A 27,696-nucleotide genomic window follows, 5' to 3' on the forward strand; every position below is an offset into this window, starting at 1 on the left:
GTATGACAAGTGGAAAAGGGATGCCCCGGATTTAACAGGGGAACAGTGGGATGCGGTCCTAGAGGATTTTACCCAAGTTGCAGTTAGTGAGGCTCAAAGGGTATCTCAGCTCTTGTTACTGCACAGAGTATACAGGACTCCGGTCCTGCTGAAAAAGATGGGGTACAGGAGTGATGATTGCTGCCCAAGGTGTGATGTAGCGAACGCAGATCTCGTTCACTTGATGTGGAACTGCCCCAGGCTGAGGAGGTATTGGGTGGGGGTAGGCAAATTGGTGAAAACCGTTTTTGATGTGGAAATCAGTATGAAAGTGTCGGTATGTTTGTTAGGGTGTGTGAATGCTGAGAAATACAGTGTTCTGTCTTTGTTGTTAATATGAAAAATCTTTAATAAAAAGAATCTGATTCAAAAAAAGAATTTAAGAAGGACGACAACCTCCTTATTCAGTTTGCAGGTCAAAATATGGGGGAAAAAGCTTCCAGGGCCTCTATAGGTCGTTGGATTAAAACCACGATATCCTGCTGTTACTCAATGGCGGGTCTTACTAGTCCCACTGACGTTAGAGCCCCTTCCACTAGGGCAATGGCGTCTTCTTGGGTGGAAAAAGCTGGCGTTTCCCTTGACAGGATCTGTAGAGCTGCTGCCTGGTCAAGTAGAAATACATTCATAAAGCATTATCGTATAGATGTCTCGGCTTCTACAGATCTGAACTTTGTCCAGAAAGTTCTGCAAGCTGTAATAATAATAATACTTTATTGATATATATGTTTGCACCCACCTTGGTAATTTGTAAACAGTGAGCGTGGATGGTGGCCTTTTAAACTCGGTGTTTCTGCCCCTATAGAGGTCAAGGGGTCAATCTCATGTGTAGCAGTCATGGTGGATTCAAGGAAACAGAATTACCGGTAAGTCTAATTACGGTTTTCTTGAGGATAATTATTGAGCGGTGACTGGAGAAAGCAGATGGTTAGAAGGCAGGTAATGAGATAATGTGTGTGTCTGCGGCTCCCGCTCAGCGCTGGGTGTTCTTTCCTCTCCTCGTCATAGTGTAATGCAATAGTTGTGTCATTTGGTACTGCTGAAGTGCACTTCTTGCTTTCCTTCTAGAAGTTGTTTGAATGCGCAGATCTTTAATCTAAGCCGGTTGCATCACGCTGACTTTAGTACTTCGTCACCTTAATGCTATTAGTTCCTGATTTCATATCCTTGGTCAGCACACAGTATTGCTGCCATTAAAGGGGTTTCCAGGATATTTGAACCATCAGCAGCATCCACCTGGGGACAAGCCACTGCTGAGGTCAGACACTGGCTGCAGGGGGTCACGTGATCCCGTCTGTGCAGGGACTGGAAGTCCGGTGAAGACCCCACAGGAACCACAGAGTAGGTAAGTATAGCTCGCGTCACTGGGGTCAACCCTTTTAAGTGTGTTTGGTGCTCCTAGATGTGCACCCTGCTGCCGTGCAATGTGACTCAAATCCTGCTTGTGCTGAGCCGATCGGGGAAGCCTCACAGATGCATCATGGCTCATTATTGGTGATTACTTTTTCTGTTCCTAAAGCAGTTGAGTTTCTAGTATTTTTAGGACATACACAGTTGAGTCCCATTATTCTGACACCTTCTTACGTTCACCGTCGGCAGTGCGTAGCTCATGAAGGAAGTCAGTGTGCCGAGCTGGCTCCGTGTATATGTAAGGTGTTTGATAGGCTGTCTGTTCACATATCACTCGTTGCTGTCATGAATAAAATGGGCAATTTAGCAGAGTTACAGGAAGAGAGGATTATTGACTTTCAGGCCCAGGTGGCAGTATTTCTGAACCTGCGCAGTTTGTGAACTGTTCATGCACTGCTGCGGTGAAAGTGTATGGTGAGTGGACAAGTGGCGACATTGTGAATAAGAGACGTAGAAACTGCAGAGCTCATGTACCATTGATGTGAGAGGTGAATGTCGGCTCTGAAGGAGCGCAAGGGCGGACGAACTCACTCCCAAAATGAGCCAGGGGCTACAAGACCTATCTACACAACAGGTCAGGGAAAATTACTGCGTATGGGGCTCCTGAGCAGCAGGACGGTCACTGCACCTCTGATAACCAAGTTGCATCGGCAGAAAAGGCTTAAATTTTGGCGGCAGTATCGAAATTGGACTCCGCTCATTGGCACAGGGTTGTCTTCTGTGGTAAGACACGTTTTCTGCTTCATGGAATGAATAGACATTGGTGTGTCAGGCATCAAACGCCCTGCGGCCATTGCTGGAAGAACACAAGCTGGTGGGGGCAGCGTTCTGGTCTAGGGGAGGTTTTCAGGGCATTCTCTGCACCCACTCATCCATGTTGAAGGCACTCTAAACCGAATTGGGTGTGAATCCATCCTTGCAGATCACCTACACCCATACATGCTGATTGTCTTCCTTGGGGCGGATACAAGCTACAATTGTCCAACATTGGTTGGAAGAGCATGACCAAGACTTCAAAGTCCCACCCTGGCCCCCTAATTCCCCAGACTTGAACCCAATTAAGCATCTGTGGGACCACTTCGATGGTTGTATTTGCTCAGTGGATCCCCCTCCAGCAGCTCTGGGATGCATTGCAGTCAGCATGGCTCTACATACCGGTGACAACCTACCTGGACGTTATGGAGTCACTCCCAGCCCATTTAGCTGCTGTCCATGCTGGATATTAGCTGGTGGTCAGAATAATGAGACTTGACTGTGTATGTATGTTGGTCGAGACCACCTGCCCCCTCTATTAGCTGCAGCCCCGAGGACCTGGGTCATTTTTTGCATTATGTGGATGGTTTATCAGTCATTGGTGGCATTGACGACTATTGTGTGAAGAGAAGACAGAAGTCCAGGGTGTCAGTAAGGACCCTTGATCTTCGGAGCAGCACTTGGAGTGTGGGTGTTCGGTGCTGACGCCCACAGGCATTAGTGTGGTAGGGGGTCACTTATTTAATAAATGCCTAGCAAGGATTATACATTGAGGAATGTGAAGGGCTCTTCACTGAATGAGTTGCAGGTCTGCACGGCCACTTATAACCCTTTCAAAGACGGCAAAGCGTCCAGCCCTGGACTGATCTAATGTTTGCAGTGGTGACCCCCACCTTTATTTTTTTATAAGGAAATAATGAGCTGTTTTGGTAATAACGCGCCAAAGTCACCAAAAATTGTTTGGCCATAATAAATGATATCAAAGGGGTCTTCCAGGTTCAGGATATTGATGGGCCAGCCCCAGGATAGAAAATCACTCTCTCAGGTAGTGGGAGTCTGACTCTCAGCACCGCTGCCGATCCACTGCGTACCGGGGTCTGTTACCTCATGCCGTCTGCCTTCATGCCGTCTACTTGGCGGCGGTGATACGCAGTATTGCTCCTTTTTTCCTGTTCAAATGGAGAGATTTCCTCCACAGCTGCTACTGCAAAAATACAGGTAGATGGACTGAGGTAAACCACAATGGTGCCCCTGATCGCCGAGGGTGCGGAGCGTCGGCCGCCCCATGTAAACCATGAAGAGGCTGCAGCACTCGCACAAGCTTTACGGCCCCTTCTAACAGCGGGTTGGCAGAGTCTGACCCCAATGGTCTGATATTGATAGGGATAGGCCAGCAGAACCCAGAAACCCCCTTTTAAATATGATAACCCTGATGTTTGCGGAGTGCAGTAGGGTCCCGTCTAATGCTTCATTATAGTCAAAGCTATACTCAGGTTGAGGATTCAAAGTAATCGTTTCCGACACATGATAGCGGCGCAGTAAAGCACACTGAAGCGCTGCGAAGGTCAGGTTTTATTTCAAGATGTTCCAGACAAGGGTTTCGGTTCGGCGTCTGTTGTAATTAAAGACCCACGTCTGTCACCAGAAGGGGAAAAAAAAAAAACTGTCCCGAAACTGTAAGTTCTTAAATTATTCTTCAGTAACACGTTGTTTAGTAACACGTTGTTCAGCTGGTTATACCTGATTTTTGGAAAACTGGGTGCCGACAGAAGTAATCACCGGTATAAATCCGGTTTGCCAATCCTGGTTGGGAAATCTACATTAATTTGGGAGTGGGGGCTGTATTGTGCCTGCCACGTGCTAAGAACTGGCAGTGGTTTACCCAAATTGCTGAAGATTCTCAGCAAGTTCAGGTGACGCACATGGCTCCCCACACGTTTTTGCCTCTGTTTTTTATTTATTAATTTTTTTTATACTAGTTAGAAAAAAAATATAGCCTTTTTTTCAGTTTTGCTAAATTAATTTTTTGTATTTTTTTTTTTTTTAAATTTTTTTTTTTTGGGCAGTAGCAAAAAATTAAGCACTTGTGGCCTGAGTTTCATATTTCCCCTAGACTATCAGATAACATTTGGAGCTGTCGTATTTAACGCAAAAGTTCAGAAAAACGCCACTAAAAAAACTACTTGTGAAGGCATCCTCACCTCTACTTGCTGAGAAACCACCGTCCTGCAGCCGCCTGGTAGAAACCCAGCCTAAGGGCGCATGCACACAAACGTATTTTCTCTCAGTGTCCGTTCAGTTTTTTTTTTGCAGACCGTATGCAGAACCATTCTTTTCAACATGTCCTATTATTGTCCGCATTACGAACAAGGATAGTACTGGTCAGCTGTTCCGTTCTGCAAAATACAGAGTGGACACGGACGTCAAAATACATACGGTCGCGTGCATGAGCCCTAAAACTGAGTGAAATGGCCATTCTGGCCCCTGAAAAGGCCAGATGACGACCTGCAGAGGTCAATTCAAGGGCCTTAGTTTCACCTGCTGACATTGGTACGAACGGCCACCTGTGTTATAGATGGACAAGCCGGGTGCGGCCGTGGTGGGAGCCACTTGGTCATGTACCTACCTGTGAGAGTGAGTTATCGGGTGTGTGTATTTCCTTCCTCACACGTGTGGCTGAGCGTTAACCACTGTCCCTGCTCTCCTTTCTGTCTCTTTTAATGCTGACCCTGTCCTTAGTTGAGGACTTTCCTTCCCATAATGCCTGAGCTACAACCTTCCTTCATGCAGTCCTTACAGGAGGTAGGTCCTGTTCGCTCCATTCTGTCTGTTGATTCATCTGTTCTGCTGACTATCTAATAGCTGTCACCATCCATTATCATATCACTCGTCGTCCCTCACCCATCTTATAAGTTGTCTTTCTAGCTTGGCCGAGGGAGGAGGTAAGAGTAGCTGCCAAACCGACATGGCACTGCTTAATCTTCAGGGAGTCAGCTGAAGCTCTGCCTGGGGACTGTCTGCACACCATAGAATTGGTGGGGTCCCCAACAAAATGCTTTGTATAGCCTGTAAAAAAAAAAAAAAACACATTTTTTTTATTATTTATTTATTTTCATATTTAATTTTTTACAGTAGTTCTTTTCAGGTGGGGAGGGGGATTTTTAGTCGCACAACTGTTTTCTAGTGCTTTTTCAGACACTTTATGGTCTATAGGAGGTAAAGGCTATAGACACCTATTTATGATTTAAGTTTTACAAATTTTTGGCAATTTTTTTTATTTTTTCAATTGGACATTACTGAGATACAAGGGTTAAAAATCAGTCTGTTTGCAGGCTGTTACACTTTTTTTGTTTTCTTTGAATCCCATCATCTGACAGCTCATGTGATCACCTCCCTCTCACTTGGCTGGTCCTGTAAAGGGAATCTTACTTTACTTACCTTCCTAGCCTGCGATGCCCTGCTGGGCTTCCTTGCTGAAAACATCTGGTTTGACGTGGCTGCAGCCAATCACTGGCTGCTACAGCAACTGGATCCCCTTACGTCATGTGACCATTTTTCATGATAGAAAGGGATCTGGTCACCACCCTGGCCAGTGATTGACTGCAGGAGGCGTCAAACTGGATGTTTTTTTTTTTTTGTTTTTTTTTTTTTTAGCAAGGGAGGCCAGCCCTCCTCCCCCCTACTCTTGCTCATTCCCTTTTAATAAATGTTTGAGGTCAGGAGATCAAAGATTGGAGCTGCACATGAGCCGTCAGATGACAGGATTCAAAGAAAACACAATCTGACTGCCTGCAAACAGACTGTATATTAGTAACAGCTGAATTGAAAAAAAATCTTTTAGCCAAAAATGAGTAAAATTCTAAATGCCCCTAATTGCAAAATGGCAGGGATGGGGGTTAAAATATTGCATGTTGTACTTACCGGTTCAAACCTCCTCCGCTCCTCTAAGCTGCAGGAAAGACAGGTGTGGCGCCACTGGAGTGTGTAAATTGTTTTATATTAATAAAGGGGTTATCCAATTCTAAAAAGGGCCCCTCCTATATATCATACTTGCCTTGCTCCCCGACACTTGCGTCTCTCCGGATCCCTGCATGGCCGCCGCTCCATCTCCCCATCGCGCAAATCAAAACATCCGGCGATGTGGGGGGGATGCAGCCAATAGCATCCCTAACATCACAGGTGACGTCGGCGGCGGGGTAAGTGTGATCTATAATAGGGGCCTGGGCATTGTGGGGGCATGTCTATAATTGGATAACCCCTTCCATGCAGTTTAGCCTTTTTTTCAAACTCGGACAAGTCCTTTTATGCGTTTATCTCCACTTGTGGTAGTGTTCATTATGTGGGTTGTGTTTTGCCGGTGGCGGGGATTGTGCAATGTGTTTTTGTCATGGTGCAAAGTTCCTTTTTATTTTTAATTTTTTTTCCTGTGTCTTTTGTTCTAGCTGCACGAGTGGCTTCTTTGTACTTTTCCACTTTGTCATTCATCCATGAAATAGTTTGTGGTCATTAAAGAGTATATATCCAGGAAATTCACTGAGGCGTAGCTGGTGGCCCATGAGCCCAAGGGGACCGAAAAAATCCTCTGCCACAGAAAACACGCCAATATTAGGCCCCATGCACACGTATCCATTTTGCAGTCCGCAAATCGTGGATCTGCAAAATACAGATGTCCATTCCACAAACAGATAGACTATGTCCGCAATATGTGGACCACTGACCTTTTGAAAACAATGTTGTGTTTCGGCCAGGCAAAAACCATTGCTTGCAACTTTTTTTTGTCTGGCTGACAGACGTTATTTGTGCCCGATCAGGCCGTGTGAACGAGCCTTTGAGGAGATCACACGAACGTGTGATGCCCGTTGCCGTATTGCGGACTTCCTTTGCGGATCCGCAATACACGGCACCGTTCCATGCCCACTCCGCATCACAAATGCATTTCAATGGGTCCGCAAATCCGGAGATGCGGAACGGAGGAACGGAACACTACAGAAGCACTACAGAGTGCTTTCTGGGGTTCCGTGCTTCCGCACCGCAAAAAGATAGAGCAAGTTCTATCTTTTTGTGGAACGGAAGGATCGCAGACCCATTCAAGTGAATGGGTCTGGGATGCCCATGCGCCTGCCCCACTGAAGGTGCCTGTGCATTGCGGACCGCAATTTGCGATCCACAGCACGGGCTTCACACGTTCATGTGAACGAGCCCTAACCGAGATGTGAATGAGGCCTAAGTGATCCACTGCTTCATTCTGGACAAAAAAAGTTCTAATAATCCATATGCAAATGATAAGTGCACCGAGGGCAGGCCCAAGCCACTCTGAGCACCGCTGCTCTTCCTCCTTCTTCTGCTAACCCCTTCCTTTCCTTCCTAATTGACTGGACCAGACGAGATTATGACTCTGCAGGAACGTGTCCCTGTAAATCAAGAAGAAGAGGGCAGAGGAAGAAGGAGGAGCAAGGGTGCACAGAGTGGCTTGGGCCTGCCCTTGGTGCACTTATCATTTGTCTATGGATTAAGGCTACATGCACACGACCGTTCAGTTTTTTGCGGTCCGCAAAAAACGGAAGCTGCCCCTGTGCCTTCCTCAATTTGCGGAACTGAACGGGCGACCCATTGTAGAAATGCCTATTCTTGTCCGCAAAATGTACAAGAATGGGACATGTTATATTTTTTTTGCGGGGCCACGGAACGGAGCAACGGATGCGGACAGCACACGGAGTGCTATCCGCATATTTTGCAGCCCCGTTGAAGAAAATGGGTCCGCACCCGAGCTGAAAAATCTGCGGTTCGGATGTGGATCCGAAAAACGGTTGTGTGCATGAGGCCTTATAGTACTTTATCACCAGAATAAAGGAACGGATCGCTAAGTGAAAGGTATCATTCAGCTGAGATGGCTCTTCAGGGCAGTGTAAGCTTGGATTTCCTGTGGACACTCTCCCTTAAAGGATAGTTTCGGATAAGCGAACATTTTTTACCTATTGAAATACGGCTGCGTTTCCAGGACCGATCACTGCTGCTCTGCCCGGGTCTCGCAACATTATAATGACTTTATGATGCTGAGATCCCGCCGGACACAGTTCTATTGTAGTGTAGTAGACCCGCAGTCGGGCAGGAACTCACAGCTCCGTAGATCATTATGATGCTGTGAGTTTGGGTTAGAGGAGTAGTGTTCTGTCCAGGAAACTCAGCTGAAACTGACCTAAAGCTTACGTGTCTCCTTGGTTCAGATTGCGAGGTTCGCACGCTTGTTTTGCACTGTCCCTTTCTCTATTTCTATTGTCATTTCCCAGGTAAAAGTTGGAACTTGAGAGCGAGCCCCTCATTCGTTTCTTTGTGTATACTCCTGTCAGCTCCATCTCCATATGTTGTCTCCCCCTTAAACTACATTTTAGGGGGATTCACACCTGGCTTTCTTTTTCGTTCGCTGGATGCGGTGGTGTTTTCTTGTCTGTGGGGGGTGCAATGTGCCTTTTTTAAAAAAAAAAAAAAATTCTGGTTTTATTTGTGTGAAGTTTGTCCTGGCAGCAAACAGTTTAAAGGGAACCTGTCACTGGGATTTTGGGGATAGAGCTGAGGACATGGGTTCCTAGATGGCCGCTAGCACATCCGCAATACCCAGTCCCCATAGCTCTGTGTGCTTTTATTGTGTAAAAAAACCGATTTGATACATATGCAAATTACCCTGAGATGAGTCCTGTCCCTGACTCATCTCAGGGACAGGACTCATCTCAGGGTAATTTGCATATCTATCAAAGCAGTTTTTCTACACAATAAAAGCACACAGAGCTATGGGGACTGGGTATTGCGGATGTGCTAGCGGCCATCTAGGAACCCATGTCCTCAGCTCTATCCCCAAAATCTCGGTGACAGGTTCCCTTTAAAGAATGCAACATTTTATCAGTATCATTCTATTTCTATATTTTAATAGATTGCATTTGTTTTTTGCAGATATGGCTGATGACAACAGCAGCTGCATGGAGGTATTGTATACGTGTATGCTCTGTACTTGGGTATAAAATGTTATTATGGTACGCTATGCAAGTTGTCACAGTAAGGAGGAGAATTGGGATGACAGGAGTACTGCTAAGAGCCTGGCACTGGCAGTGATTTGTACTCGGTAACTGATTTTGATCCGCCCTTACTTCAGCCCCTTTGCCCGGGAAGGGGGGGGGGGGGGGGGCTGAAGCCGCTTTCATTGCAATTGTCCACAGTGTCACAACACTGAAAGCTGATCCACTGACCTTCTAACCAATGGCAGTGGCTTCTAGCAGCTGTCTGATGCATGGTATGAGGCTCGGCAACTGGAAAACTGTATGTTGTGCCAGTGTCACGGGTAGAAGTTGCGTAGGTCTATTATTCTGCGCTATTTCAGTTTTTGATAACTCCTCGACAGTCTGCGATGGGGCTCCTGACACGAGTAGGAGACCTAGTACTTTTTGGAAACGCAGTTTGCCCTGCTGAAGGGGGACTTGGCAGGTTTCTCGCCATGTTGACCGAGGAGAACCCAGATTCTCAGTCTTTGATTCTAGAGGTCAATCCTTTCATGAGTCAATTTTATATCTGTTTGTGTAGTTTTTTTTTTTACTATATGTGATATGTACTATACATATATGTGATAATCTGCTCTTTTTGCCTTTTTTAGCCGGCCTTTTCTATGGGCGTAGACCTTCGTAGCAGAGTTCTCCAGTTTGTGGAAGAGCGCCTCCAGACGACCATGGTAAGACAAAGACTGTAATAGCAGTTACTATTGAAGGCCCTTTGCACACAACAATTTTTATTTGATTGTTTTGTAGGACACATTGACTTCAATTGGTCCACGTCCGCATTTTGCAGCCAAGAATAGGATATTGTAAAATGGACATATGGGTGCAGAAAGCAAATGGATGTTCCATTCTGCAAAAATAATATTTCCTATACTTGGCTGCAAAATGCAGACCACGGACCCATTGAAGCCAATGGGTCTGCAAAAAATAATAATTTCATCCATATTTTGGAGACCACAAAATGCATCCGGTTGTGTGCATGAGGCCTTATGCTGTCAAATATAGGTTCTGCAAAATCACACAACAGAAAGCCCATTGTTTGACTACAACTATTCTGATAAGACTTAGGGCACAGTAGCATGGAGCAGAATTTCCACTGAGAATTTGCTGTGTTACATGCAACTTTGTCTCGGTTTTTGTTGCCTGTTTGCGTCAGAATTCAATGTGCATGTTTACTTAGCACAGGTTGTTTTTTTTTTTTTGTAGCATACTGATTAGATTTGGTAAAATCTCCTCCACTTTGCTGCCACTCTTTAAAAAAAAAAAAAATCTGCCACATAAGGCTACTTTCACACTCGCGTTCACAAACGCTTCTGTTCAGATAATGCAACCGCATGCTTCCTTTCAGAATGGATCCTTTTTGTATTATCTGTAACATAGCCAAAACAGATCCATCTTGAACACCATTGAAAGTCAATGGGGGACAGATCTGTTTTCTATTGTGCTAGATTGTGTCATAGAAAACGGATCCGTCCCCATTGACTTACATTGTGTGTCAGGACGGATCTGTGCCTCCGATGCGTCAGGCGGACAGAAAAACACTGAAAGCAGCGTTTTGGTGTCCGCCTCCAGAGCGGAATGGTGACTAAACGGAGGCAAACTGATGCATTCTGAGCGGATCCTTATCCTTTCAGAATGCATTAGGGCAAAACTGATCCGTTTTGGACCGCTTGTGAGAGCCCTGAACGGATCTCCGAAACGGAAAACCAAAACGCCAGTGTGAAAGTAGCCTAACTGCCGAGTGTAGCAATACTCTTGCTCCATCAATCGAGAAAAAATAAATAAATTAAGGCCAGCTTTAAAATGTTTTTTTGGTCGTTAGATAATGAGATGTGAAGCGATTCATACGAGCAGTTTTGGCAATGGAAAATGATTCCAGTTGTTTTAAATATGTTTGCATGTATTTCCCTTGAGCAACTTGCGGCCTAGTAAGTCTGCCCATGCCTATTATATAAAGTCAGCAGGACCAGATGACTATGATGGCAGAGGTCAGAAGAAAGAAGGATCTGGCATGCTGGGATTCAACATGCTCAATCTTTTGTTTCTGTGGGTGATGATCTGCTGCCAGAGAGGTCTGACAGCAGCTCACTCCCATATTTCCATTGTAAGCACATGCACGCTGGGTCCTGTGGTGAAGTATGCAGGTACAGCTGTTGGCCTGTCAAGTCTTCAGCTGACGGATATTTTGCTCAGTCCTTGGGGATGAAGTCTTCTCTCTTAACTCCCTTTTCCCCCTCTTTTCTCAATCCTACAGCTGACTGGAATCCTGATCGGAGCCGTTGTTGCCCTTTCCCTTATTGGGATTGTAGTGTTTATTGTCTACAAGAAATTTCGACAGTCCAGTAAGTATTTTGTGCATGTTACAATTCTTTTATTATTTCATAACCCTACTCGGACATATTGTTAGGTGCTCATGCACACTCCAAATCTTTTTCTCTTACTGTAAAGGAAAGTTCAGCAGACTGCACTCTACTATACAGTGGGCCACGGCAAAAAAGCATGCCGTGATATTTATGTAATATATATACAGTGCTCCAGATGGCGACTAAAATGGTCGCCAATGCGACTTAGAATTGCAAAATGGCGATAAGCCTTTGTAAGTCCTATCGCCATTTGCGCCTAGACCCTCCGCTGCTCTGCCTCTTTAAGAAAAAAAGGCTTTCATCCAACAGACATACGCTTCAGACGTCTCCTGCTGGGTGAAGCTCCGCCCCTCACGCTACCCGCCATAGAGGGTGGGTGTGGCTTGGGTTCCTGCATCTTGTGCTCCTGCTTCCAGCAGTCTGGCAAGTTTGGAGTTAAGTCTGTGCTATGGAGCTGAGCTGCTGGAGACATTTCAACTAGGGCCGCACAGAGCTCCCCACACAGTCCACGGCTGATGAGACGAGACGAGTCGCCCATATGCAGATTCATTAGTGTGTTTTATAGGACTGGGTCCCCATGAGGTCACAAGGAGAAGCCAGAGATCAGTAAACCCTGTAAGAACAAGTATGAGCACCGGCTGTGCTGCTTTAACACCACAGTATGTCGGTGGGATCTACTGTCCTGGTCTGCATAGCACTGCCGTGGTCGCATAACATTACATTGATTTATGATGCTATGTAACCCTTAGCGGTCTGGAATGTACTGGACTGACCTAATGCTGTCAGTGTTATCCAATACATTCCAGAACTGTAAGGGTTACATAGCATCATAAATCCAATATAATGTTATGCGACCCTGGCAGTACAGAGCTCCTGCAGGCACACTCTGGTGTGAAACCAGCGCAATCCTATCAATGCACAGACCAGTAACCATTTCTGATCATAAATCATATAATCTATTCGCCTTATTCCACAACACCAGTATTCACTTCCACATAGGGAATAGCAATCAGCTGTCAACCTTCCCGTCAGTCTGTGTTACTGCTGGCAGAATGATGAAACAATGAGACTCCCCCGGCCTAGGGGTTCGCTCAGCAGTCCCAAGGCACGCAGATTGACAAGCAGAGATTGCCGCCTATACTGCGCACGTTCTAGAAAAGGAGGGCGATGTCCGTGCACGGCTCCTTACTGACACGTGGGTGATGGGCAGAGAAATAAAAAGAGGGAAAATAGCACTGAAGCAGCCTATAAGGGGTTAAAGGGGTTCTGCAGTTTGTTTAAACTGATGATCTATCCTCTGGATAGATCATCAGCATCTTATCGGCGGGGGTCCGACACCCGGGACCCCCGCTGATCAGCTGTTTGAGAAGGCAGCAGCGCCACGGCCTTCTCACTGTTTACCGCTGGCTCAGTGACGTCACGACTTGTATCAACTTGCCTGGGCGCGGCTGAGCTTTGTTCACTTGAATCAGTTTAAACAAAGTGCAGAACCCCTTTAAGCACAGGCTAGTTCAGCTGCCAGAGGAGGTCTCATACCATTCACTGACAGGCAAGCAGAGGGGTTGAGAATAAAGAGTAAAGCTCCTGAAGTATTATATTTTTATCTGTTACATTATATATTTTTCCTAAATGTAACCCTCCCCCCCACTGTCATGCTGGTCCCATCCACACGTGATACCTGCTGATGTGGTCACTGGTTGCAGTGGCGACTCTCAAGTGATTTGGCCTTTTAAGGAGTGCAGTGCAGGATAACAGGCCGAACTGGATAGGCAAATGTCTTTTTTCGGCCTTATATACGATGTTACAGTGGGGATAGTTTATTTTAACCCATTCTGTGTCACATATAGAAGAATACTGGTTTGAAACCCCCTAAAAAAAAAAAAAAACCTCCTTAAAGGGTTTGGATACACTAATTTCTGGACCTTTGAGACTGGCAGGACCTTTGTTGGTGATCATACTTTCCTGATCCCCAGTGCGGGGTCCCGGCTTATTTGCTTCCCAGCCTCCGTTGCTTGTCTTGAGTCCCTTAATGAAAACTTCCTATTTGATGCCGTTATAGCCAATGACTGATCATTGCTTTCCTTGCATTATGTTAAATGGTCATGTGATGCAAGGGGAGCAGATCTCCACTGTGGCCAGTGATTGGCTTGATGCCACTGCAGCGGAGGCCCGGAAGCGAATGAGCCAGGACCCAGCACCTAGAGATTACCAACGTGAATCTGGCTAGTCTGACAGGTCATGGAAATGTGTGTACAACCCCTTTAACGGCGTGGGCTGTAGCTTAGGAAACCCCATGCTCCTAAGCATCCCAGCTATATTATATGCATTTTAAATTTGGCTCCTAAATTTTTCAGGTTGATATTATTTTTAGTCTGCACTGATATATACACATACACCATGCATTCGCATTCGGAAAGTCTTCAGACCCTTTCATATTTTTCACATTTTGGTACGTTGCAGCCGTGTGCTAAAATATAAAAAATACCAGCTTTCCACTTCACCACCATGACGGCCCAGAGAGATTGACCCCTGACCTCTGTAGGGGCAGGAACAGAGATAGGTTTAAAAGGACCCCTCCCACCACCATTCACCAGTGTGTTCCTGCCCCTATAGTGGCCAGGACAGAGTAAAGTCCTCTCTGGCTTCCAGGGAGGTGAAGTGGACCTCGTTTATTATTTTCTAGTACCTGGGTGACCGCATCGGTGGTGCTCTTGCCTCCCTTGTGGCTCCTTTTCACCCAGGGATGCGTCCCCTGCTCTCCGGCGGACTCGTTCTCAAGCTGACAGGGGACGCCGGGGTCACGCTCCCTTGTGAGGGAAGCCTGCCCTGAAATGCCGCGGGTCGCCTACCTCTCGGAGGTAGCCGACCGGAAAGACGCTCGCGGCCGTCGCGCGCGTCTGACGTCACTTCCGGGCCGCAGGCCGGAACCCGGAAGTAGATGGTTTTTCATAAAAAGGACGCTAACAGCTTTCCCGCTGCGCTATCTGCATCGCTCTCCTACCAGAGATGTCGGACCAGGAGAAGGAGACACAGCAGAAGGAGCAGACCGCTCCAGAGCGCCCTAGCGTGAGTAGCCCACCTGGGCACGGCGGCTTATTAGTTGGCTACAGGGGGAGGTTGTGCCTTAGAGAGTAACCACTGTCCCCTCCCCCTGGTGGTGTCTGCTGGTATACTGCATTTAATTTTGCTCCTATACCAGATTGACATTAATTAAATGGGCTGCCTCTCTCTCTCTCTCGCTAGGCCAAACTTACTTTAAAAAAAGTTAAGAAGACCGCCAGATGCATCCAGTGTACCGTCAGGCTTCCTGAGGATTACACAAAAAAACTGTGCAAGGATTGCATCACTAAGATAGTGAGAGATGAACAGCCCTCAATCATGCAGGAGTTCAGATCCATGATCCAGGAGGAGGTTAAATCTTCTTTGGCCTCCCTCCGTGAGGATACCAGGGAGATCCGCCCACCGAAAAGACCCAGGGGGGCAGACATCCCCTCTGACTCCGAGGATTTAGAGGAGGATGCATCATCCTCTAAAAAAGAGGAAGACGATCACCTATCTGAGGGCGAGATCATTGAGGACTCCAGAAAATTTTTCTTCACTCCCAGTGAGATGAGCGACCTTCTAAAGGCGGTCAGGGATACCATGGGGGTAGAAGATGTTCAGCAACCCCATACAGTTCAGGAGGAAATGTTTGGGGGATTGAGGGTCAAACGCTCCAGAGTATTCCCCATAAACGAAAATATTAAGGAGATGGTGATGGATGAATGGGCCCATCCAGAAAAGAAGCTGGGTATATCCAAAGAATTCAGGAATCGCCTTGCATTTGACCCTTCAGACTCAAAAATTTTTGACGAAGTCCCTAGAATCGATGTACAGGTGGCCAAGGTCAACAAGAGAACCTCACTTCCATTTGAGGATTCCTGTCAGCTAAAGGACACGATGGAAAGAAAGGCCGACAGCTTATTAAAAAGGTCCTGGGAGGCGGCTATGTTTAGTGTTAAGACAAACATAGCCGCTACTTCAGTCGCTAGGTCTATGTACCTATGGCTGAATGAATTAGAGGATCATCTAAGCAGCAAAACGCCTAGGGAACAGATATTAGATTCCATTCCCTTGTTAAAATCTGCTACAGGTTTTCTTGCGGACGCCTCTGCAGAGACAATTAGATTTTCGGCAAAGGATGCAGCCCTGTCCAACGCAGCCCGGAGGGCGCTTTGGATGAAATCTTGGTCAGGAGACATCCCTTCCAAGATGAAATTGTGTTCCATAGCCTTCTCGGGCGAATACGTGTTCGGCCCTGTACTGGACACGATCCTTGAAAAGGCTACGGATAAAAAGAGGGGTTTCCCTGAGGATAGGATCCCTAAAAAGAAACCTTCCTTTCGTGGTCAAAATACCCAAAGCAGTTCCTTTCGTGGTAAAGGAAAAACCGGACGTTGGAGTTACCCCAAAGGGGGGAGAGGTAGAGGGTTCTTGCTTAATCCCCAAAACAAGGGCGGTGAGAAACTGTGACGCCAGGATAGGGGGAAGACTATCCCTACATTTTGCTCAGTGGCAACAGACTTCTCCGAGCCTCTGGGTGCAAAATCTGGTCAAGTTTGGATACAAAATAGAACTATCTTCCCCCCCTCCGAACGTATTTCTGATTTCTCACCACCCTTCTCCTTTTCAGTACAGCCAGATCTGGAAGGAGGTCCAAAATCTTCTGGACCTAGGAGTAGTAATTCCAGTTCCCGAACTTCAACGAGGGCGGGGGTTCTACTCCAGCCTCTTCTTGGTAAAAAAGCCGGGGGGCGCCTTCCGCATGATCATAAATCTAAAGAGGCTAAACAAATTTGTGATCTACAAAAGGTTCAAGATGGAATCTTTAAATTCTACCATCCCCTTAATCCAAAAGGATGCGTCCCTCTGTACAATCGACCTGAAGGACGCATATTATCATGTTCCCATTCACTCCCAGTCTCAGAGGTTCCTGCGCTTTGCAGTAAGGGATCACGAGGGGTCTGTTCACCACTTCCAGTTCGTGGCTCTCCCCTTCGGGCTGGCCTCAGCCCCAAGGATTTTCACGAAACTGGTGGTAGAGATGGTCGCCTCCCTGAGACCTCAGGGGGTGACGGTGGTCCCTTATCTAGACGACTTTCTACTTATTTCAAACACGGTAGGTCAGTCTATAGCAGATCGAGAAATCTTCTGCTCCCTTCTGACATATTTAGGTTGGGTGATAAACCTAAAGAAATCCTCCCTAGTTCCGAATACCAGGGTAAAATTCCTAGGGGTTTTGCTGGATTCAGAAAAACAAACAACATTCCTTCCGGCAGAAAGAATCCAGAACCTACAGTCATCAATCAGAGCCTTCCTGAGACGTCGCTCCTTCTCGTTCAGAGAAACGATGAGCCTTTTAGGTCAGATGACAGCCTGCATTGTAGCAGTCCCATGGTGCCAAGCCCATTACAGAGCCCTTCAGTCCTGGCTTTTAAGGAAATGGGACAAAAATCTGACCTCGTTGGACAAAAAGATCCTGATCCCGGGCCACGTAAAGTCTTCAGTCCGGTGGTGGCTTCACACAAGAAATTTAGAAAAGGGCATGGTCTGGTTCAAGACCCCAGCAGTGCATATTCAGACCGATGCCAGCCTAAAAGGATGGGGCGCAAAAATTTACTCCGATCTGTACCAGGGAGACTGGCCTCCAAGGATTGCAGCCCAGTCCTCCAACTACAGGGAGCTCAGGGCAGTTTGGGAGACAATACGAACAGCTGCTCCAAAACTACAAAACCAACATATAAAGGTCTATTCAGACAATATAACGACCGTGTCCTACCTCAAGCATCAGGGGGGCACACGATCTCAGAAGCTGGAATGTCTATCCAGGAAAATCTTCCTCTGGGGGGAAAAAAACGTAAAATCAATATCGGCAGTTCATTTAAAAGGAAGCCTAAACTGTGCAGCAGACTTCCTCAGCAGGACTACCATAGACCAGGGAGAATGGGCCTTAAACGCCGAGATCTTCAGTTTGATTGTCCAGAGATGGGGTCTTCCAGTAATAGACCTATTCGCCACAAGGACAAACGCAAAGGTATCAACCTTTTGCTCCCTAAACCCAAGGGACGGGCCCCTAGCGATCGACGCCTTCTCCCTGCACTGGGACTGGGTCCTTGCATATGCCTTCCCTCCATTCCCATTAATCCCAAGGGTTCTCCAGAAGATCATCAGGGACAGAGCCAGAGTAATCCTGGTCACCCCGTACTGGCCCAAGAGGAGCTGGTTCTCGATCCTAACCAAACTCTCTCCACAGGAAGCATTTATTCTCCCAAGGAGAAAGGATATCCTGATCCAGGGGCCGGTTCTCCATCCCCATCCGGAAATCTTCAGCCTCTCGGCCTGGATCCTGAGTCCAACCTCCTAAGGCAGAGAGGTCTCTCTGAGGGTGTTATATCTACCTTAAAGGCCAGCAGAAAGAAGGTGACTAACTCCATTTATTTCAAGATCTGGAAAAGATTCTGCACCTGGTCGGGCGACGAAGCCCCAGATCAAACCAGACCAAATATACAGAAGATTCTGGATTTCCTTCAAAAGGGACTAGAGTTAGGGTTAAGTCCTTCTACCCTGAGAGTCCAGGTCTCAGCACTTAGCGCCTACTTCGATTCCGAATTGGCCAGCCATAGATGGATCCAAAGATTCCTAAGGTCTGCAGCCAGACTAAGACCGTCCCTCAGATCGAGGATGCCTACCTGGGACTTAAACATCGTCCTTAGAGGACTCACAGGTCCACCCTATGAACCCATGGACGCAAGTTCCCTGAAGAATCTTTCTCATAAGGTGGCTTTTCTTATAGCCATAACATCAGCAAAAAGACTGAGTGAGATCCAGGCATTGTCAATAAGACAACCATATCTCAGGGTACAGGAGGACCGTATCACCTTGAGGCTAGACCCTACATTTTTGCCAAAGGTAGTAACAGACTTCCATAGGAACCAGGAGATCATTCTGCCCTCCTTCTGTGTAGATCCTAAAAATTCTGGTGAGGAACGTTTCCATACGCTAGACGTCAGACAAGCAGTACTAAAATACCTAGAGGTCACTAAGAACCTGAGGAAGGTGGACAACTTATTAGTGCTCTTCGGTGGTAAGAATAAAGGGAAGACAGCTTCCAGATCTACCATTGCCCGTTGGGTAAGACAGACTATTACAGACTGCTACAAGATCGAGGGCATCAGTTGTCCAGAGGTCATTCGGGCTCACTCCACAAGAGCGGTATCTGCCTCCTTCGCTGAAAGGGCAGGAGCTTCCTTAAATCAAATATGCCAGGCTGCTACCTGGTCTAATGTTAATACCTTCATTAAACATTATAGGCTCGACTTATCCAGGTCCTCCGACCTCGCATTTGGTCGCAAGGTCCTTCAGGCCGTTGCCCCACCCTAGTTCATATATAATCTGTTATGTCTCTCTGGGCCGTCATGGTGGTGAAGTGGAAAGCCGGAATTAGACTTACCGGTAATTCATTTTCCACGAATCCACCATGACGGCATGATATCCCGCCCTAAAAAAAAAAAAAAAACCTTGGTATGAGGTAATACCAAAAAAAAAAAAAAAAAACACAACACTTTGAGTTGTCTCACTTGTAAACTGGTGATTGTAGCACTATAATCTGGAACTCACTGGTGAATGGTGGTGGGAGGGGTCCTTTTAAACCTATCTCTGTTCCTGCCCCTACAGAGGTCAGGGGTCAATCTCTCTGGGCCGTCATGGTGGATTCGTGGAAAATGAATTACCGGTAAGTCTAATTCCGGCTTTTCCCCCCCATCAATCTCCTATAATGAGAAAGTAAAAACAGAATGTTAAAAACCTTTGCTAATTTGTTGAAAAGGATAAACTAAAATCTTGCATTGACATAAGTCTTCAGGCTGTTTCCTCGGGACATATATCGCGTTCCAAATTATTATGCAAATTATATTTTTCTCAGATTTTGGTCAGTTTTCAAGTCCTCAACCGTCAGAGTATAAATCAAGTTTTATGGAACAAACTTCCCAATGATAATCAGGGCCGTTCGGGACGCGCTCCATGTACAGGACGTTCCTTCGTCCTCCTCCCTGGAGGCAGTGTCCTTCCGCCGTTCTAAGCGGTCCACGGTGGTTTTCCCCAATCACGAGGATCTGGACGCGCTCCTTGCCAAGGAGTGGCGTCACCCTGACCGGCGCCTTCATCTCACCAAGGCTTCTGATGTCCCTTATCCCTTCTCAGAGGATTCGGTTAATCTCTGGACGATTCCCCCTCTGGTGGATCCTCAGGTCGCTCGTCTGGCGAAAGCTACTACGCTTCCCCTGGCTGATGCGGCTTCCTTGTCGGATCCCGCTGATAAACGGGTCGACTCCTTGGCCAAGTCTGTTTTCATCGCAGCGGGCGCCGCCATCCGCCCTGCGTTTGCCGCCTCCTGGGTGGCCAAGGCATGCGCTATCTGGGCAAAGCAGCTTCTCCGTGCCTTACCTGCTGACTCTGACCAGGGGGACTTGGCAGTGCTTGCCTCCCAGATCTATCAGGCTTCCAAGTTTCTTTGTGACGCCTCTATGGAATCGGCTCGCCGCTCTGGGCGTGCGGCCGCCAACTCTGTGGCTATCCGCCGCACCATCTGGCTTCGTTCCTGGGCGGCGGACTCCGCCTCCAAGAAGGCTCTTATCTCTCTTCCCTTTCTTGGTGGAAAGCTTTTTGGGAAACGCTTGGAGGAGCTCATCTCCGAGGCCACGGGAGGTAAGAGTTCTCTTCTTCCTCAGAATCAGCCTCGCCGCCGTCGTTTCCCCGGGTCGTCCTCCCGGACGCAGTCCTTTCGTTCCTTTCGGGCCCCTCCTGTCCGATCTGACAAGAAGCCTTCCAGGCCTTCCTTTAAGTCCAGGCCCTCTTGGCACGCCAAGCCCAAGCCCTCTCGTCCCCAGTCCACTAAGCCTCCTTCCGCATGACTCGATCCCCGTCATGGTGGGAGGGCGCCTGCTCGTCTTTCGGGATGTTTGGCGGGCAAACGTAGAAGACGCTTGGGTTCTCGAGGTGGTCTCTTCTGGGTACAGGATCGAATTCACCGATCTTCCGCCCGGTCGTTTCTTCTTGACGTCCCCCCCCATGTCTCCCGCCCGAGCAGACAGGTTTTTTCAGGCCATTCATTCCCTGCGTGCTCTGGGGGTCATCGTTCCGGTTCCAGAGTCAGAACGTTTTCGGGGTTTCTACTCGAACCTATTCACTGTCCCCAAAAAGGACGGCTCACTCCGTCCTATCCTGGATCTAAAGGCGCTCAATCACTTTGTCCGGGTCCGTCATTTCCGCATGGAGTCCCTCCGGTCTGTGATCGCCTCTCTGGAGTTGGGCGAGTTCCTGTCGTCCATCGACATTCAGGATGCCTATATCCACGTTCCCATCGCTCTCTCCCACCAAAGGTTCCTTCGCTTCGCGGTGGGTTCTCTTCATTTCCAATTTGTAGCCCTTCCCTTCGGTCTGGCTTCCGCTCCGAGGGTTTTCACCAAGGTGTTAGCTCCCCTCGTGGCTCTTCTTCGTGCCAGAGGGGTCGCCTTGGTGCCTTACCTGGACGACCTTCTGATTCGGGCCCCGTCTCCGGAGGACAATCTGTCCAGCCTGAGCATCACCCTCTCGGCTCTTGCTCAGTTCGGGTGGCTTGTCAACCACTCCAAGTCCTCCCTTATCCCACGCCAGAGGATGCTCTTTCTGGGCATGCTTTTCGACACTCGCCTCGGGCGGGTGTTCCTTCCCACAGAGAAGGTCTCTTCTCTTCAGGCGGGGGTGCATCTTCTCCGCAGGCCGTCCTCTCTGACCATCAGGACGTGTATGCGCGTCCTGGGGAGGATGGTGGCCTCATTCGAAGCCATTCCTTATTCCCAATTCCACTCTCGGGACCTTCAGATGTTCATCCTATCCAGGTGGGACAAGTCCCCGGAGGGTCTCGATCGCCTTGTTCGTCTCCCCCCCCTCAAATTCGCCTGGATCTCTCCTGGTGGTTGCTTCCTCGGACGGTGTCCCTGGGCCGGTCCTTCCTTCCTCCCAGTTGGCGGGTGATCACGACCGATGCCAGTCTCTCGGGATGGGGAGCGGTGTTCGAGTCCCTCTCGGTTCAGGGTCTGTGGTCTGTTCAGGAATCCTCCCTGCAGATCAACGTTCTCGAACTCAGGGCAATTTTCTTAGCGCTGTCGCACTGGACTTCTCGTCTGCGCGGCCTCCCGATCCGGATTCAAACGGACAATTCCACCGCCGTGGCCTATCTGAATCATCAGGGGGGCACCAGGAGCGTGATGGCCCTGCAAGAGGCCTCTCAGATCCTGCGATGGGCGGAGGACCACGTTCCCGTTCTCTCCGCCGTCCACATTCCCGGGGTCGACAATTGGGCGGCAGACTTTCTCAGTCGTCAGCTCGTCGACCCGGGCGAATGGTCTCTCCACCCGAAGGTGTTTCATCAACTGTGTCTCCGGTGGGGAACTCCGGACGTGGATCTTTTCGCGTCTCGCCTGAATCACAGACTTCCGCGCTATGTTGCGCGGTCCAGGGATCCACAAGCTCTAGCGGTCGATGCCCTAGTTCTGCCTTGGTCTCAGTTCGACCTTCTGTATCTCTTTCCGCCCATCCCTCTTCTGCCTCGAGTGCTCAAGCGTCTCAAGGCAGCCCGGGTGCCGGCGATTCTGGTGGCTCCGGATTGGCCCCGCAGGGCGTGGTACGCAGATCTCGTGTTCCTGCTCGCCGACGTTCCATGGCGTCTTCCCCTGCGCCGCGATCTCCTTTCGCAGGGCCCTCTGTTCCACCCGAATTTACCGCAGCTTCGTTTGACAGCGTGGCTGTTGAGACCGCGGTCCTGAAGGCCCGTGGTCTCTCGGACTCTGTCATTCAGACGATGCTTCGCGCTCGGAAGCCCCAGTCGGCCCATATTTACTATCGGACCTGGAGGGCGTATTTTGCTTGGTGCGAGTCCGCACGTTTTCGCCCCCTCCTTTTTTCGGTCCCTAATATTCTGGCCTTCCTTCAGGCTGGCTTTGATAAGGGGCTTCGCCTGGCTTCTCTTAGGGGGCAGATTTCTGCCCTTTCGGTCCTTTTTCAACGTTCTGTGGCCGCGCGGGCTCAGGTTAAGACTTTCCTGCAGGGTGTCGCTCGCCGAGCCCCTCCTTTTCGCCTTCCGGTGGAGCCGTGGGACCTGAATCTTGTCCTCGATGCTTTTCAGTCCTCTCCTTTTGAGCCCTTGGCAGACATCTCTCTGTCGTTTGTGTCGCTTAAGGTTGCCTTCCTTGTGGCAATCGCCTCTATCCGTCGAGTTTCCGAACTGGCGGCGCTTTCCTGCCGGTCGCCTTTCCTGGTGTTCCATCAGGACAAGGTCGTTTTGCGTCCCGTTCCTTCCTTTCTTCCTAAGGTTGTCACCTCGTTTCACATCAATGAGGAGATTACCCTTCCTTCCTTCTGCCCTAATCCTTCTCACCCTCGGGAGAAGTCTCTCCATTGCCTGGATGTTGTTCGGGCCCTCCGCTGGTACCTTCGCCTCACGGAACCCTTCCGTCGTTCGGATTCTCTTTTCCTGGTTCCGGCGGGTCCTCGTAAAGGTTGGCCTGCCTCCAAGGCCACCATCTCTCGCTGGGTTCGGTCGGCTGTCAAGGAGGCCTACGCCGCGAAGGGCCGTGCTCCCCCTTCCAGGTTGACCGCTCATTCGACTAGGGCAGTTGGGGCCTCCTGGGCGGTGCGTCATCAGGCTTCGGCTGCCCAGCTTTGCCGGGCCGCCACCTGGGCGTCAGTTCACACTTTTTCTAAATTTTACCACATTCATTCCCTGGCTTCTGCTGACGCCAGCCTGGGGCGTAAGGTTCTGCAGGCAGCGGTGCTTTAGGTTGCCGTCTTGGCATTCTTCTTCCCTCCCTCAGGGACTGCTTTGGGACGTCCCATGGTGCTGTGTCCCCCAATGCCACGCACGAGAAAAATGGATTTTTTGTACTCACCGTAAAATCCTTTTCTCGTAGTAGGCATTGGGGGACACAGATCCCACCCTTTCCTTTGGAGCATTTATTCTTGTTCGTGGTTCCGGCGTTTGCTTGTGGTTGTCGGGTTCCCCAGTTCAAGACTTGTTGGCACTCCGTTTCTTTTTGGTTCAGGTGTGGCGTTCCTACTGCTTTTTGTACTGACTGAGTTATTCTGGCTCTAGCAGAGGGGTATAGCCCACCTGGGTGGAGCCAACACTTTTTTTGTTTCTAGTGTCAGCCTCCTAGTGGCAGCTGGGCATATACCCATGGTGCTGTGTCCCCCAATGCCTACTACGAGAAAAGGATTTTACGGTGAGTACAAAAAATCCATTTTTTCCCATTAAGGTCGACCTAATTCTGCCAGGCACTTCTGTTGGGCTGTGCATGTAGTGACGTTAGGTGCTTTTGATCATCAAAAGTGCTTTATGTCGTGCCAAGAATTTACCAGCAACTTATACATCACCTTGCTCTTATGCCGTCCTTCCCTTTATTTTTTTCATGGAAAGGGAAGGACAATGTGGTTGACTGGTTTTACTTACAACTTAATCAGCAAGAAAAGTTCCATAATAACTGACAAAAATTAGTAGAACTGAGCCCATAGAAGGGGGTCCTGTGACCTGGGGAGCATAATGTGATTATGTGGTCATGAAAATAGCATGTCCGTGATCCTTCCAAGCTGAAGCGATCTCTGATCTCCTGGGAATACAAGAGACTTGGTAATTACCAAGTACATTGCCTGACTGATACAGCAGCACAGACCCTGTACCGTCACTCACCCGGGGTGCCCAGCGGCAATTAAAGGGTATTTTCCTGCTAATTCAGTCAAGGCGATACAAAGCAGTATGTCTGCAGTATCGCTTCTCTCATGAGCTATCGCAGCGCCTCTTTCTCATGTGTCGCTTTTTTTTTTCTGTCTTCGTCCACTTGTGGGTAGTGGTTTCTGTGGGTGCGCTTGCACAGGCAGGATTCCTTGTGTCTTGTCCATTTCCGTGCTCGCTGCCCACTGGCCGTCACTGCGTCTTTGACCCCGACCAAAACATGAGCGTCACACACGGCACCAGGGAAAAAAGGGCATTTGTGGTTTGTTTTCATAAAGGATCTGAGCTTTCACACTGCAGGAATATAGCTTTTTTGTCGCAATCTGCACAAAGTTGCAACAAAATGATGCAGTTGTGCCAAAATCTGCGCACAAATTGCAGTTAAATGAGGCAGTTTTGCTTCTATTTTGTGCAAGAGCCATGTTTTGAGTGTGAAAGCTGTTACAACATCGGTGAAGCTTGTTTTTGTGCTCGCTCTGCTGTTCCTTCTCTTCATACATTTTTTTGTTAAAGTGGCCGTGGATGTAAGGGGCACATATGGGAATATACTGATTTATTATCCTGTTTGTTGGAATTCTCTTTTGTTAACTGGGTTGATTTTCCTTATGTAATAGGTCTAGGAGTTGGAATCTGTGTTTTTAAATTATATATTTTTTTGTTTTGTTTTTTTAAAGGAAAAGTTTGGAATGTGTTGAAAAATCAATATAAAAGAAGCATCACTGATCTCCTCGACTCCCTGCCGTTTTGACCCTTTATTGAGTCCCTGTCTACCTACAGGAAATGCTCGCTCATCCAATCGCTAGCTGAGGTGGGTCACTGTTGCAGTAAGTGATTGCCTGAGCTGCTTTTCCTGTGGGTCAAGAGGGACCAGTAAATGGAGACCAGAAGGGACCCAGTAAGGGTTGGAACGGCGGCGCCACTGGTTCATTGAGCTCCTTTTATAATTTTTAACCCATTCTGCCCCATTTCTTAAAAGCATTTTTTTTCTCATGACCACTCGTTTAATCCCCCTGCTGTGTTGGTATCATTAGACCTGGGAGATCTAGGACTCTTGGGAGGCATACAGTCCTACACAGCCATGCCATTTTGGTCACAGCCCACTCTCAACCCGCTTAGTCACCTTTTCCTCATGCCTCTCTTTGCAGAACAGCAGCAGCCGGAGGTACCACGTTATCGCTTCCGGAAAAGGGACAAAGTTATGTTTTATGGACGGAAGATCATGCGCAAGGTATTGATTTTAATATTGGGTTTTCTTTTATTGGAAATTAATATGCAAAGAGGTGTCTCCCAAGGAATAGAACCATCTCGCCAGCACCACCTCTTGGAAGTGACTCCCTGTGTGTCAAAATCCGTCTTGGGATATGACACGGGAATGTTGGTTCTCATTTCTCTTGGAGCATTCGCAAAAAGTCTCCATACCATGGAGTACTTCCAGTAAGTCTCTGTGTAAGACTGGTCTCTTTATGGAGATTCGGCACCCTGCCTAAGCTTTAGTGGAATTAGAGCTTCATCACCGTGTTCAACAGAAAGATGCAGCTGCTGACGACATATTAGCTCCAGTTATTCACGCTGAGATGCCTTACATAAGCAATAATTCACCCACTAGGTTTGAATAAGAATGATTAGAAAATAGCTTGTCATATCACTGTTTCATTTGCCACTGTTAAAATCTAGGACGTGTATTAATTTCTGTTCTGCAGTTCCTGTTTGTGATCACCAGATGGCATAAGCACTCCCCTTTTGCAGACGTACAGTATATGTTAGGGATTCTATGGGAGACTATTCAACAATATACATACAAAAATCACTTCTAAAGTTTCCTAGTTCTATTTATTTGGAGCAGGTTAGCCTTTTTTTTTATTTATTTTTTATATATATTTATTTTCTTATTATTGTTAGCTTAGTCTAAGCTACTTTATTGTGTGCTGCAAGACAGTGATGGCTTTGTGCTATTCTGCAGGTAACTACTCTGCCGAACACTCTGGTGGGTGGCAATACAGTTTCAAGACCACGAGTGAGGAAACGGGTGAAGGTCCTGACGCTGGCTAAAAGGTAAGGAAGAAGTACACCATATTGGGACATGGAGGGGACGAGCATGGCATACAGCAGTGTTCCTCGCCTCCAGTCCTTAGTCCTCACCTGTTGATCATATTTTCAGGATTTCCTTCATATTGAGCGGGTAATATAATTGGTGTCAATGCATCAGGACTTACCACAGGTATTCATTCGGTGGGATATTCTCACATCCTGACTGGCAGGTGGGGGGCCCTGATGACTGGAGCTGAGGAACGCTACTGGTATATAGAATAGTTCCAGTACTCCCATTGATAATTAACCCCTAGAGGTCAGAAATGGTCATATGTATTCTTTATAAGGGCTGATTCATACAGCTGTGATTAATCCGGAAATCTGTGTTTGTCAGCCGCGGCTCCCCCAAACCAAACTGACTGCATTATGGTGTTTGATGATACACTCAGTTCCTATGTGATTGCAGGTGTACTGTACTCACAGATAAGCGTTATCCACAAATCTTGACTTGCTAGGAGCACACGCGGACAGGAATTGTACAGCACACATGACAAAGGAACTCTGTTTAATCCACTTTTAGAGGGATATATTTGTTCTTTTTATTCGTTTTTTTTTTTAAAATATAGAATACTTCGTTTTAAGAAGGAATATCCCACCTTACAGAAGAAAGAGCCTCCTCCTTCCCTTTTGGAAGCTGATCTTACAGAATTTGATGTTAAAAATTCTCATTTGCCCTCGGAGGTGTTGTACATGCTGAAGAACGTACGGTGAGTACTACGTGACGACCTCTTGCCCGTTCTGTGCAGGTTCTGCTGCCCCGTGCATTAAGCCTTCGTCGCACATTTCTTACTCTTTTCATGGTCACGAACATTACCAAATGCTGCTACAACTTTAATAGCGAGCTCTGACCTCTTTAATGAACATAAATTGCTGCATTTCAATAATGCCCATGTGTCAGGAGATGGATAACTGCTCTCTAATAGGGAAATTGAGCTTTAAATTTTTCTAAAAACCTTTTGGTCTCTGTAAAAAAAAATTGTAAGGTAACCTGCAAATTATCCCAAGAGAATTGCAAATTTCTGATTTTCTGGCATCTATTTTGTGAGCACTTATTGGGCAACTTATAGTATTGTCTCGGTTGCTTTAGGACATACTTTGACTAAATGCTTCCATTATTTCTACTCTTTTACTTTACTGTTGGCTGTTTTATGTGTCATTAGGAGAGGTTGCAGCCATGTTAACAAATCTTATGTTATAATTG

The 27,696-nt window shown here is 47.7% G+C and overlaps 1 protein-coding gene across 1 annotated transcript in view; it reads left to right on the plus strand.

Annotated features, from left to right (window-relative positions):
* The window catches only part of PNPLA7 (patatin like phospholipase domain containing 7), a 129,134-nt gene that overhangs the window by 12,144 nt on the left and 89,294 nt on the right, over window positions 1–27,696 (plus strand). The window contains exons 2-7 of the mRNA XM_044269148.1: window positions 9,148–9,179; window positions 9,842–9,916; window positions 11,497–11,584; window positions 25,553–25,635; window positions 26,368–26,459; window positions 27,062–27,202. Of these exons, the coding sequence (XP_044125083.1) occupies window positions 9,150–9,179; window positions 9,842–9,916; window positions 11,497–11,584; window positions 25,553–25,635; window positions 26,368–26,459; window positions 27,062–27,202 (509 nt within the window). The 5' untranslated portion in view covers window positions 9,148–9,149. The remainder of the gene's footprint in view (window positions 1–9,147; window positions 9,180–9,841; window positions 9,917–11,496; window positions 11,585–25,552; window positions 25,636–26,367; window positions 26,460–27,061; window positions 27,203–27,696) is intronic.

The sequence above is a fragment of the Bufo gargarizans genome, chromosome 9, assembly GCF_014858855.1.
Source record: "Bufo gargarizans isolate SCDJY-AF-19 chromosome 9, ASM1485885v1, whole genome shotgun sequence".
In the NCBI taxonomy this organism is placed as follows: domain Eukaryota; kingdom Metazoa; phylum Chordata; class Amphibia; order Anura; family Bufonidae; genus Bufo; species Bufo gargarizans.